Source organism: Typha latifolia, chromosome 6, assembly GCF_019914945.1.
Source record: "Typha latifolia isolate L0001 chromosome 6, TyphaL0001v2, whole genome shotgun sequence".
Lineage (NCBI taxonomy): Eukaryota > Viridiplantae > Streptophyta > Magnoliopsida > Poales > Typhaceae > Typha > Typha latifolia.
Window position 1 is genome coordinate 1,905,816 of NC_133091.1, and position 13,873 is coordinate 1,919,688.

General features: G+C 35.8%; 3 protein-coding genes across 3 annotated transcripts; 1 reads left to right on the top strand and 2 right to left on the bottom strand.

Annotated features, from left to right (window-relative positions):
• The first annotated feature begins 495 nt into the window (after positions 1–495).
• LOC140790585 (uncharacterized) lies at positions 496–5,112 on the top strand. Its single transcript, XM_073140717.1, has 11 exons — positions 496–622; positions 1,196–1,374; positions 1,455–1,563; positions 2,237–2,349; positions 3,353–3,421; positions 3,607–3,722; positions 3,823–3,877; positions 3,990–4,110; positions 4,191–4,333; positions 4,437–4,534; positions 4,734–5,112. The coding sequence occupies exons 2-11, from the start codon at positions 1,231–1,233 to the stop codon at positions 4,747–4,749; spliced, it is 984 nt and encodes a 327-aa protein (XP_072996818.1). The 5' UTR covers positions 496–622; positions 1,196–1,230; the 3' UTR covers positions 4,750–5,112.
• Positions 5,113–6,083: 971 nt separating this feature from the next.
• Positions 6,084–9,175, bottom strand: LOC140790953 (ethylene-responsive transcription factor WRI1-like). Its single transcript, XM_073141274.1, has 7 exons — positions 8,793–9,175; positions 8,618–8,700; positions 8,473–8,481; positions 8,285–8,373; positions 8,069–8,193; positions 7,896–7,972; positions 6,084–7,100 (listed from the first exon to the last, which is right to left on the bottom strand). Exons 1-7 carry the CDS (start codon positions 8,954–8,956, stop codon positions 6,622–6,624), a joined length of 1,026 nt encoding a protein of 341 aa, XP_072997375.1. The 5' UTR covers positions 8,957–9,175; the 3' UTR covers positions 6,084–6,621.
• A 291-nt stretch (positions 9,176–9,466) lies between these two features.
• LOC140791570 (uncharacterized) lies at positions 9,467–13,356 on the bottom strand. The gene is made up of 8 exons (XM_073142212.1): positions 12,646–13,356; positions 12,374–12,550; positions 11,977–12,078; positions 11,414–11,542; positions 11,189–11,326; positions 10,844–11,077; positions 10,308–10,732; positions 9,467–9,896 (listed from the first exon to the last, which is right to left on the bottom strand). The coding sequence occupies exons 1-7, from the start codon at positions 13,063–13,065 to the stop codon at positions 10,337–10,339; spliced, it is 1,596 nt and encodes a 531-aa protein (XP_072998313.1). The 5' UTR covers positions 13,066–13,356; the 3' UTR covers positions 9,467–9,896; positions 10,308–10,336.
• Between the last annotated feature and the right edge of the window lie 517 nt (positions 13,357–13,873).

A 13,873-nucleotide genomic window follows, 5' to 3' on the forward strand; every position in this document is an offset into this window, starting at 1 on the left:
GAGCTAGCTTATTAGGCTATTGCAATATTTGAGCTAGTTGAGTTGGGACGATATAGCTCTAGTAAGCCCATGGGCCGTGGAGTGAACTCAAGATAAGCTCACTTCGAGTTCGAGCCGAACACGGGCTAGAATCTTAGCTCAATTTAGTTTGGTTAGTTAGAGCCCAAATTACTCAGAGCTCCCATTTTCTTTATAATTTTGAATTATAAGGAAAGAAGAAATTTATTGATAGGAGAAAAGGAGAGGATTAAAGTATTCTCACCAATTTATTCTCCCTATTATTTCTTTAAAAAAAAATAGTCGTTTCAAAAACAATACATATCATTTCTGCATAGTAACAATTATAGCAATATAATTATCAAACAAACGTCTGAATTAGCAACCAGTTTATATAATTAAGAAATGGTGAATTTATTCGATATAAATTTTTTTATAGAAATTTGTTCTTTTCGAAAAAGAAACCTATCTCTATTATTAGTCAGGCCACCTTGTGTTATTGCTACCCATCTTTTCTCTAATTCTACCCGGGCACGGACTGACTATAAAGTGAAACCACCGAGGCGACGGCTCGAAGGTCGGCGATGGATCTGAAGGCCTGCCATTTCCAAACGATCGCTCTCGCGTAAGTGGAGCTACATCTGAATCCTACGATCTCTCTGCAGCCTTGTATTTTACATTTTTTTTTCCTTTCTGTTTTTATTCTACTTGCGTTGGATCCACGGATTTAGGAGCAGATTTAGTACATTAGTAGCGTATTTTATTAAATTGTTAAGAATTACCTGAACATTGGTGGGGGAAAATTTGGAGGGATAAAGTTTGGTTAGTCCCAATTCCGAAATAGTTTTTGTATATCTGTTTTCAAAACTCTTCAGAGAATTTAAATGTTAAAATAATCGCTAAAGAGGAAATTTTATGATGTTTGTAGACAAATTTGTATGCAACTACAATGCTGTTGAAGTTAGATCGCAAATTTGAGTGTTTTTGGAATGGAATAGAATGCCCTCTCTCTAAATCACTCTTTCTTTGGATATATGGTAGCTGTTGCAGATAACTATACTCTTAGATTTAAGCTAAGAAATTACATAGATAGTCCGTTCTGAATATTCTACCATTAGACTGTTTTGATTATCTAGTTATCAAAATAACAATGATTTTAATCTTAACGACGCTTTTGGGTTTTTATTTACTTCCTCAGAGAGTGTGATTGATGAAGTCAAGTAGACTTGAATCATGGCCATTAGAGCTATCAAGAAGCGGCCCAACAATGCTGACACTGACAAAAGAAAAGAAGAGATTATGAGGACATCTATATCAGAAGCTGACGCTCTCAGAGAGCCTCTTCTAAGAAGTGATTCTGATGAAAATCACTCTAAGGTTAGCATAGCATCCTTAAAAGTATACTTTTTCTTGGAATCCCAGCATTGTTATATGTCATTGGTGCATTTTGTTCACAGAGATATGATCCTAAAAGACGTTCGGATTTCTGGGATGGCAAAAAGCGGGAGTGCATTCAATGGGCACATCTTTTATGGAGTTATGTTGCCCAATCAGCAAGAAAGATAGGTAATGATCAAGAATTTCCGTCACTCATAAGCTGTTTATAAGACTATCTCGTGTTAAGATAACTGCATTGTCTCCAAGGCACATGGGCATGTCTATTTGTGAATGCTATTATGTTAGGCAAAACTATGTCATATGTGTGATGTGTATTTAATAGGGTTAAGTGATTAACCAAGTTGTCATTCAGTTTCCACTGAGTTCCATTATAACACATAATTTACGAGATGTTGTTAATGTAAAGTATGATGTTTTACTTTTCCTTTCTGAGTGGTAAGAGATGAGTGTAAAATAATGTTATTTGCCAATATTGACTGCACCAGGACTTACTAGGAGTGACCTATTCTGAAGTACGAAATGCTTTGTTCTTCTGTCTGCAAGCTCTAGATATACATAACAAGAACTTCCTATCGTTGCTTAAACTAGGATAATATTTAATGGCTTGTTCCTCCATTCAATTTCCTTTGTGTTAGGATTTTATATCTTAGATTACATCAAATTGCCAACTATCTGTACAGTAATAAGGAAAAGGATTTCTGCCTGAAAATTATTGATCTTGTAAATTAAAGAATATTTATTTTTGCTATTAACAAAGGCTAGGAATAGGAATGGTATGTATCATCCTTTAGTATTTGTAAACTTGATGTTAACAATTTTGATAACATTTTCATCATTGCAGCTAATATCTTCATTGGCTTTGGGTCATTCATAAGAAAGTTTTTCTCAAGTTCTTATGTCAATTGTAGTGCCCAAGATGTAAAGAGATTGCCGATTTATCTTAGTCCCATACAGGTAATAGTTACTAGAAGATGCAGTTTTAACCAAAGTTCTGTTTTAATTTCATTGACCAGTCGCAGCTACTTTCTCTAAAATCTAAATTGGTTTTCTGAGTTTGTTGGTATCCTTTATTTGATATTAATAGAAGTGAAAATACTTATTTGATACTTTCAGTCAAATGTCAAGGTCTTGGTAAGTTCATTATGTAATGCTAATATGATATTTTTGCCAAATACACGCTATGGTTAGATTTTCTCTGTTCTGTTCTCATTGCTATGCTACTCAAGCTTTTTGCTTTCCTTTATGCACCTACTACAACCTTTACAACATATTTTTAATGTTTTAGAGATATTTGGAAGTAAATTTTTAGGGATACCTATATATACAGCTGTAATAAACCAAATGCCAACCTTCTTTCTCCTTAATTATGATGGCTATTATTTCTGTTGTAAAATGGCTGTTGTAATTGATAATGGATGATCAGCAACCATTTAAATGCCCATTAGTATGCATGCCTAACATAACATGACGTTTTGGAGCATCTTAATTGTGCTATGACTTCCATCAATTTTACTTAGCTATGGTACTCTTTGTCTCTGTTCTTTTCATGTCCCTCTCTATTGTGGTTATTCTATCCTTTACTCCACAACCAAGAGATGGGTAAAACCATTTCTGTTGGAGCATACATTGTGTAGCATATGAAAGAACATAAATTATTATTCTGTTCATCTTTTATCTTTCCCCTCTACATTGTTTCCTAGAAGGTGGAGAATAGTCATTCTATGTCAACTCCGTTGTCCTTCTAACTATTAAAAGTTAAAACCATGCTGTGTTAAATAGTAAATGCCTCAGTTTCTGTCCTCTGAATTGAATATTTTTACAAAGATTCAACATTTGAAGTGTTTTTATCACAATACATATTAGATATTACTATTGTTAGCTGATAGAAGTATGTTGATCACATCACATATACATATTACTATTGTTGACTGATAGTTTTCTACTCTTTATCTCCTAGGAAGAAAGATTGAAACACTTAAGAAGGAGAGTGGAGGTCACATTTGATGGCTCTTCTGTTGATCACCAGGTCCTCTCTCGTTCTAGACCGAATAACTATTTAGTTTACCAAGGTTCATGAGTGTTTGTTCTCATGTAGAAATAAGATGTACTCATGCAAAGTACAACTTTTGCATATTTCTTCATATTTATGGTCTTCACTGAAACCAAGGTGATTATAAAAGTCAACTTGGCACTGAGATTATGGTATCGCAGGATGCCCTGAAAAAACTTTGGAGGTTGGCTTATCCTGATCGAGAAATCCCTCCTCTTAAATCAGATTTATGGAAGGAAATGGGCTGGCAAGGATCTGACCCATCGACTGATTTTAGGTGTGCTCCTTTGGCTGTAGTCTTGGTCATGGCAATATTTTGTGAATACCATGTGAACCAGCATGTTGACTCTGCTTTTTTGTCAACTATTTTCTTTCAGAGGTGGTGGATTCATATCTTTGGAGAACTTAATCTTCTTTGCCAAAAATTATCCAGTAACTTCCCTTTCATTGTTGATAATTTATCAATTTGTTTTTGACCTCTTGAATTTCCTTAAACTGGAGATATCTTAGGTCATTCTTCGAGCTTTATGCTCTTTCCTTGCAGACTTCTTTCCACAGACTGTTAAACAAAAAAGATGGAAAGAGGGCTGAATGGGAGTACCCATTTGCTGCAGCTGGGGTTAACATATCGTATATGTTGACACAAATGTTGGATCTGCAGACAGGTACACCAATATATTGTACAACAGGAATTTGTAGATGTGCCTTGCTAGATCAGAGCTAATTAATGTGACCTTGATCACAGGAAAAATAACTTCTAGAACTGGAGCTCGCTTTGTTGAACTTCTTGGAAGTGATGAAATGGCATTTGATAACCTCTACTGCGTGGCCTTTCAGATGCTGGATGTGCATTGGCTTGCGAAACGAGCGACTTACATGGAATTTAATGTTAATATCCTCAATCTCATGTCCAGTTGTCTTTGCCTATGGTTCTTCTCGGATCTTCTGAATTTATCTTTCCTAATCAATTGTTGGACTGCTCTTTTTGTAGGAGGTTATGAAATCCACACGAACACAGTTAGAACAAGAACTTGTATCGGAAGGTACTTCCTGCATACAAGACATGCCAGCATATAGAATGCTAAACAGGTAGCTCTTCCAACTTTGTTTAATAGCTAGCTTACTCAAAAATGTTTGTCCAATTGTCATTGATTTTTATGTTCTTTGATTCATATCTGTCTGCCTGTCCTTCCTTTAATGAATCAATTAATTTTCTGCTTTTATTAGACTATACATCAAGAGAGTGCATACTTTAATTCCTTTCTCGCTTTATATGTGCTACTTTTAGAACTGCCAATTTGTGAACACTGACGAAGAAAGTGGAAGCCCTGTAAAAAGTTCTCCTTGTATGAATAGAAGAACATGAGGTTGTTAGTTTGGTTCGAGACTTGCCTCTTGCATCCGGGTGGTTATGGGCTCGAGTCATAAAAGCAACATTCTTCAGTAATGTGGATATGTATATCTTGCCCTCTCAAGGCAACCCTTCTTTTGTTTGTGCCTCTTGCAATAGGCCCCAAAAATTTTCAAGTATAGGAGTAGTTTTGCTGTGAAGAACTTTTGCATGACAAATTCTGGAAAGTTACTTTTATTCATCAAAAGACTGCCCCATAGAGGAGGGTTGTATAAGCCGACAGGTTTCACATCAAGCTCACTCTACACTTGATTTATTTTTGTCCATAGTTCATGCAAATTCGTTTGTATCAGATCCAGGCATTGGTGACCTCATCTTTTATTAATCCAATTCAAAACTGGATAGGGATGATGTTTTGCACTTATCTAGCGTGAAGGCTCTTGAATGATCAAGAAAGATGTTTTGCACTTAGGGTAAATAATGTCAATTATAAGTAGTGATAATTATACTTGGATCCCATAACTATTGCTCATTTTTACATAGATATTTTCGTTTATTCTTCTAACACATTGAGCATCTTTAATGATGTAAAACCTTTGAATACTTCTTTTATTAGTTATTTGTTAGAACATAATTCTTTGAAAACTATCATGGGATCAATTTTAAGGTCTTTAGAGATCATTTTACATTTATTTTAGAAGAAATAAAAAGAGAAAATTTGAGGCTCAGATGATTATTTGATATTCCTCGTTAACATCATTGAGATGTGAAAGATACTAGATATTCACATACTAGATAATTAAAGGGTGGTGAAAGTGTCACAAATAATTAAAAAAAAAAGAGGGTTTATATGGAAATGTGCTGATCTAGGTGTAATTAATTATTACTAGTGTTGTATGTTATAGAATTTGAAATTGTCTCTATTTTGAATATATAAGAACTTCTCTTCATTTTTAACTTTTCAATTTGAAAAGGAAAAGAAAGACGGAATAAAGCTTAGATACTAATAGCAACTTCAGTACCACATCTCCCAGTTAATTTTTGTTGCATGAAAATGCTTCTGGGATAGAGTTCAGTTGGTGAGTTTAAATCCTTGCAATATTGAAGCATGAAAACCTTACTGTTACAAAATCAACTTTCCTTGGTATGAATGAATAAATTAAAAGAGAACAAGATATAAAGAGAGATGTTAACAGAAAGATACAAATGCAACAAAACGAGTATTATTTTTGTTTAATAAGTGAAAGCTCATGGATTATAAACAAGATTGAGTTGTCCAATTCTAGGTTATGCTGTACGAGAAAAATTATTTAACACACTAAAATTCTTCAATTGCAACAAAACGAGATGGAAACATATCTGCTTATAAATTGTATAACTCATCTGAGGGAAAAAAAATGCTCAAGAAATCTGACATCCAATAGGTATGGTGGGATATGAGAGGTTAGAAAGCTGTCTACAATTGAGAAGCTTTCTATCCCCTTCCAAAACAATCCTCCCTAGGGTTTTTTCTTTTCCAACCTATTCACCAAACTAACTTCAATGTGTTCTTAGCTTCACTTCTAACCTCACAACCATCTTCCTGAATTCATTTAATCTAATCTTCTAAAAAGCTCATCCATGTCATTCTCAAAGCCCACATCAGGAAACAAATGCAGTTCAATCAGAACCGTTCGACGCCAATGCCGGTCCGTTGATGAAATAGTAATCAAACTTATAATCAAGTACTGATATGAAGAGGATAGGAAACTGTCTTGAATTATGAAGCTATCTCCAACCCTTCTACTGTATCCTCAAAATTTCCCACCTGTCCAACCAAATCAACTTAAATGCTACCATGGTCCTCCCTATCCCCACATACACCATCACAACCACCACCACCACCTCCTCCTCCTTTCTCGCCTTCATTGCGTTCACATCCTTCGAAGAGGTCCTCGATGTCATTCTCAAAGCCTATGCTGAAGAATAAATCAGGCAGCTCGCTTGAATGACCGATACCGACTTCGATATCAGTAATTGGATAGACATCAAATCCGTGATCCATGCAAAGGCTCCACTGGATTTCTCCAATGCCATAGTCATTGTTGTTGTAATCCATAGCATTAGTAGGATCTTTAAATGGAGTTTGTTGCTCTATTTGTGGCTGTTCATTAGAGTTTGGGAGTAGCTCTGGCTCTTGCTGGGCTTGAGAGAGAGGTTGTAAGTAGTTCATGTAACAGCTGATATCAAAGTTAGTCACAGCGTTAGGACCTCTGTGTTCTATAGCTGCAAGGTCATAAGCTTGAGCTGCCTCCTCTTGAGTACCTACAGAGTGAAAGAAGATGCCAGTTTTGCATAAAATATGCCAATAATTTGAAATTTTAATGCAGAATTTGAATTATTAAATTGTAGAGAAATTTGTCAAAATTAATATAATTTTATTTTTGTTATCATTCACACTCTATCATATATATATTTATCATTCGACTAGTACATTTTATTTTTAATGCATCAAAAATATCTTGGGATAGCTTTAATCTAACAATATCTTTGATTACTTTTGAGAATAAAAAAAATGTCTAAAATGCTTCTCATTTGATTTTAAAATCTTATTTCCCTTTTATTTTTAATTTATATATTAACTTTCAAATGATATATATCTATATAGTAGGGTGTCGAGGGTTTCTAATAAAGTTTCTCTAAATTATAAAAAGTTAAGATTCTAGCTTAAATATTAAAAATGAAAAAAAAATTTAATTTTTGTTCTTATGATTTGTTGCCAATGACATGCTTACAATTATTATTTTCTCATGTGGGAGTTAAAAGCAAAAACAAAATGATTAATTTGTAAAATAAAACAAGAAAGAAAGAAAGAAGATAACTATGCCAAGCAAAGCACGTGAAAGGAGCACACTGGGCGGCGCAAAGGGTGGTGGAAGTCACGTGAGGCCAACATACCCAACGTGTACCTCACGTGCACATGAACAATTTTTTGCAAATAATTTAATTTTCGCTCAATAATAATAATTTTTCTTTTCTTTTCTTTTCTTTTCCATCAAAGTGCTTAATAGTTAAATTATAATGATCATTGTTAATAATAAGGGCAAGAAGGAATCATACTGAAAGTTCCTAAGTATAAATATTTGTTGCCAAATACTCGACCAATCCTTGCTTCCCATCTGCCATTATGGTGATGCCTGCAAAAAAAATATATATTTTCTATGATTTATTCTCCTAATCCACAACTATAATTAGATTAAAAAAAGTTAATTAGTGAAGTAATTAATTACAACCTTGCCACTCCCCTGTACTTAGAGACACCTCTGGAGAAGCCACTGCTCCTACGCCTAAGAGAAGCCAAGTACTCCTCCTTTGTCATGCTCTGCATCTCCTCATACTCTTTTGCATAACTCTCCAACTACATTAATTAGCACAATAGCCAAATTTTAATTACACATATCTTGTAAAAATATCAACATGATAAAAAAAACAATTACTACTAAACTTACTGGGAAATTAAGGATGGTTTCAGGACCCCAGTATTTAAGTGCTGCAAGATCATAGGTATGTGCTGCTGCCTCTTCACTATCATAAGCTCCTATAAAAGCCCATTCATGATAACAATCGTATTGATAAAAGATTAATTAAGCAGATAAAGTATAAGAAAAGAGGATTAAATGAGGGATTAGTGAGTTACCCAAGTAAACTAGCAGAGACAACAAGCATCAAAAGACACCCACATGCAGATCACCAGACAAATCCCAAGGTAATGTCAGCAATAAAAAAGAAGCCCACTTCAAGAAAGAAACAATATTTATTACAAGTTAGAGCTTGGTATCAACCTTGTCTTCCTCTCTTGTTGTGGATTTGGTTCCAGCAGTGTTTGTCCCACAAATGAGCTTCATATCTCCCTGTCCATCTATGCCTAGTGACATGACATGCACAAGAAACCCACTTCAAATTTAAGAAGAGAAGCTCGGAGTGAAAAATCCCACTTCATCTTTGTTTGGAGCTTACCTTGTTACTCCTCTGTAGATGGAGCTCCTCTTTGCATTGCCATTGCCATTGGTAGCCCTCTTGGAACGCTTGGGCTTAGGATTGACCTCGTGGAGGAGATGACAAGAGGAGGAGTTGGAAGAGGATGAGGAAGAGGGAGAAGGAGGAGGAGGGGATTTCTTCATCTGGGTCTGTGATAGAAGAGAGGGAGAAGGGGGGTTGTGAGCTTGGATTCAAGGGAGGAAGTGGGATTTATTACTCCATTCTTCTTCTATTGGGTCGCCTAACAACTTAAAAGTGGGTTTGCCAAACGTATGGAGAAATATTCTAGTTAGAGAGAGAGAGAGAGAGAGAGTTAAGAGGAGAAGAATGGGGGGCTGTTAGGATTAAAACTCTTTTGTAGGGTGGGATTGTTAACCCATCGTTACGTGAGTCTCTCTGAATTTAATTTTGGGAAGTTTGCAAATAGCCGCCTACATTTTTGAGTTTATTGTAAAAACCGACCTCCAATTTTTAAATCTATCAATCATCTCCTCCTTATTTGCACATATGTATATGGAAAAAATCGCCTTTAGTTAGGGAATATTCTAAGCATGCCATCTGATTTCTTTTTTCTTCCCACTTTGCAAATAAATCTTCTGTAGGAAAATTTTTGTCAAAGAAAAAAGAAGAAAATTTCTGAGTATACATATAAATACACATAAAAGAGGAGTCAATTTACAAATAATTATAAGGCTGAATTCAAGGTGGTAATTTCTACACACACACAAAAAAAACAAAAAAAGAAAACCTCCATTTATCAAGTATTTTGTACCAAATTGCTATCAACCTCTCAGTGGTGGGTGGTTTCCTACTAACCTTAGAAGAAGGCTATCTCCACTCCAATAACCTTTAAGCATATACTTCTTCAAAACAGTTTGACAGAGTATGATGAAGTGGTTTGTCAATCAACCTCCTTTCTCATCTACTTTGGCCTACATTTGCATATAATTCTCTGTTTAGGTTACTGGAGTACTGAATTAGAGCTAGCAAAATGATGGCTTTCCAAACCCTTCTACCCAACCTCACAAATGCATCCAAAGAGTTTCTTGCAAGTCTCCACATGCACATCCACCCGCAAACATTCTGCAGACATGTTTGAAATTGTAAACCATACATACAGCTGTTTCTGTTAACAGTTCACAGAGATGCATAAAAAGAGAAGATTGTAGTCGTTTTCTCGGGTTTTAATCCATAGAACTAAGTTTATATTTGCAATAACAATCCATAACGTTCCAACATCTGAAAATTTTACCTTCAACCTTTGTCCTACTCTGTGTAATTTGGCACTGTTGTAGGTACATTAGCTTTTTGATATTTATTCTGTAGTGCATAACAATATTGAGGAGTGCTGAATTAAAATTGGAAAAGTCTTCTAAAAAAAGGAAGTACAAAGGAACAATAGGCCGAAGAAAAGAAAACTTTACTTTCATAAAGATTTGGCGAAAGAAGAGAACTTTGTGGTATCAAATATTAACATTATGAGGTGAGATCTACCTTGAACAATATACAGTCTGACCAACATATCAGAAAATTCGAACTTCGCAAACAAGCAGACCTCCTGACTCTGTTCTGTTCTTAAAAATCACTTTATTGAGAAGCAAGCTTTCAGCTGAGCTCAAAATATAGTCATCAGCACTGTAGCTTGATCCTACTTTCACATCGCCCATGTGTTCTTTGCTTCTGTTCTTTTCAAATTTCTTTATATATTGTCTAATGTCATGAACTTGAACATCCTCCGCTGGTTGATGTGTGAAAGAGAAATGTGGTCTTCCACTCTTTGGTATATCAAGCGCAGAAAGATTATCAATGTCAATGCTCTCATTTATCAGATCTGAAGCATTACTACTACTGCAGATGCTGCCACCGGGTATATCAGATCCAGCTATGCTAATTGAGCATTGAGTTTGATTGTCTGACCCCTAGTGATGAAAAGTGGTATAAAATTGAACAGCATAAATGTCGGAGAATTTAGAACAAAGTTAGAAACAAGAAGCAGGAATTTGAGTTAATTAGCTTATAAAGGTACTAACCTCATGATGGTTAAGTGGATCATGGGGGAAGTGAGATGCTGAAAATGTTGGACCTTCATTAGGGAAAATTTTATTTCTGCCAATTGGTTGGATACCAACAACTGAACTCGGTTGTGGTTCCTCCAGCGATGAAAGATCAGAACTATCAAAAGTTGAAATTGACACACATTCCTCAAAATAATTAATGGCTTCCTCTTCCAAACGCCTAGACACCTTAACTCGCTCTATACTTGTCTGCAACAATATTTCAAAGAAAATCAAAGAAGAATCAGTATCAAGATGACATGCAAAAAGTAGAAGAGGAAATAAATGTGAAACAAGAAAAATGAAGTAGATCCACTTCACCTTTCTTCTTGGCCGACTTTTACGTGTCTCTGAACTTTTTGGAACTGGTACAATATCCTTCAGTATTCTACTGAGTTCTTTCTCCCGCTGCTCCTCAACAGCCAGATCTGCCCGTAGTTCTCGTGCACGTTCCTGGGACTGAATATTGAGTACTTCCAAGTTCATCAGAATGCTAAATGAAGTTACAATTCAAAGAAATTGTCTTTGGATTATCAAATGTAAAACCTGTTCGAGCTTTTCTGCATACTCCCTTCTGATATCAGATACTAGCTCAATAGCACCAGGATTCAAATAAATTGGCACATCAGTTACATTTTCCACTGCAATGTTTTTGTGGTTCTTTCTCCGGAAGGCCTACTTGGCACAATATAAGATAGTTCTAAGACTAGGTGAAAAGAAAAGATAAAAGTTTATTAATCAACAAAACCGTATCTATTATTTGGATAAGTTCATGGTTGAACATGAGACATTAAGCTTGAATTTACTGATGAAAGGTACAGAGATGCTAAAAGGAGAAACTAAAGGATTCATAGTAAAAACTGGAAATGATATCTCTGCTCCCTTTAATATTTAAAGATTTCACTTTCTTTCTGTTAATGAGCAAATATTTATTATTTTGCATTGCTCAGGCCAAGCCTTCTCTATTATATTTGGTAGGTTCCTGCAATAAATAATGTGGTTGCTATATAAATCTGAAATTACTGCAACTTAGATTTATCTTAGAGTTAAACTAAATTAAAATAATAAGAGAAAAAAAAGTCAATTTATCGACAACAACTTTGCCTTACATTCTCAAGATCATCTCTAATCTCAGAAGCAGCACGGCATACTTCTGATTGGACAGTTTCATATGTTCCTCCTGCTCCAGCATCAGAAGACTGATGGTCGATCTGAAAGACCAAAGATCAATTATAAGTTTAATCATAACCTCAGGGTGAGAAAGCATTCGGACCCAAAAATATCAGTACAGTTACATATAAATATTGCTCCAGATGTGGCCATTATTATACCAACTGAGAAATATAGAACTATAAATTTGCCTGTATTCCAAACTTTTATAAATCCTGTCCTCCCATTGCTCTGAACATAACAAGTTCAAAGCAAGTAAATTGAGTATGCCAATGTCAACTATCTAAACTCCCACCAACAATTCAATATGAGTCAACTAATCTAAACTCAACTTACACTGCTAGATGTATCCCATAATTCGGATGCTGGGTGCCTACTTGTCCATGTCTGCAAGTTCCTGGTTAGCTCTGATTTATCAAACTCATCAGTAGCTTTCCTACCATTGGATCCAAAGGTACCAACTTCTTTACTTCTTAAACTTGAAGCTGATATGTATCCACATTCTACCTCACTCTGTTAAATTCAACAATTAAACTAGCATGAATAAACAACCACAAATAATTCATACTAGAGAATCAAAATCATGAAACACAATAGTAAATCGAAACCTCCGAACACCCATGAGGCCCGCGCGATAAACTCCGGCCGGATACTCTCCGAGCGCCGCTGCCCGAGCTCTCCTTCCCGGAACCCGAGCTCCTCGACATCGACCGCCCTGTTCTGCAGCTAGAAGTATCAGTACCCGTTCTAATAATTCCTTCCCTTTTCTCGGATTCAGGCGACGACGAACTCGAGCATCCAAACAAAGGATTATCCATCGTAGTCGAGTACTCCGAAACATTGGGCTCCGCAGGCAAACGATCGGCATAACTCCTCGGCGCGGCGCTAACGCTTCTAGACCTCCTACTCGGAATCTTCTTCCCGGAATCATCTAAAGGTGGCTGCTTTGAAGAGGAAGAATACGTCCTAGAAGAAGGAGATGCGTGAGAACCTCTCTTGGATGTCGATTTGAAGGCCGAAACCGCCATTTTCCGCCGAAATCAAGCAAGACGAAGAGGACCCAACAAGGATTTGGCTGCCGGGTTCATGGCGGAGGAATCGATGGAACAGAAGAAAGCGTAAAAGTGTAGGTTTTGAGGGGTCGGGGAGGCCGACGAGCGGGCTCCCGAAAAGGATTCGAGCCGATTCGAGCAAATATTTTTGAGGTCGGAGTAGAATACGAGGAACCCAATTGGGTTGTCGAGAGATTTGAGGCAAGGATTGATGTGGATTGGGAGTTGCTGGAGGGGAATCCGGAAGGAAATTAGTAGCAGCTGAACGAGGAACAGGCCAGGGGAGGGTTATAATTACTAGAACCTTTTGTGTTGAACGTTGACAAACAGAGCACTCATTTTACCAAGATAGCCTTCAACAAATGCCAATTAATCCTGTGTTAATAAAATTCGGGTTGCATTAATCATATCTACAAGTTCGGCATTTATTTGTATAGTTTTTATTTATCAAAGAAGGTACTTCTAGACCTTTAATAATATTCTTGATTGAATCTAGAGTTTTTAACAATATTTTCGTTGATTTTTTTTTAATTCTTTTTTGTTGAGTGAAATGAAAATTTAACGGTGTCTCTCAATTAATATCTCTGGATTTAAATATGAAAACACTCCTGCAACATAAATCTTTTTAATTATTTACATCCTATTAGTAATATTTTAATTGATTTAGTAAACTAAACTTTTATTTCTTCTCATAAATAAAAAGCAAGTTTTTGATAGCTAGTTTATGACAAAATAATTTGTGAGCAGATTTGATACAATAAAAATTAATCCAAATAATTCTTAT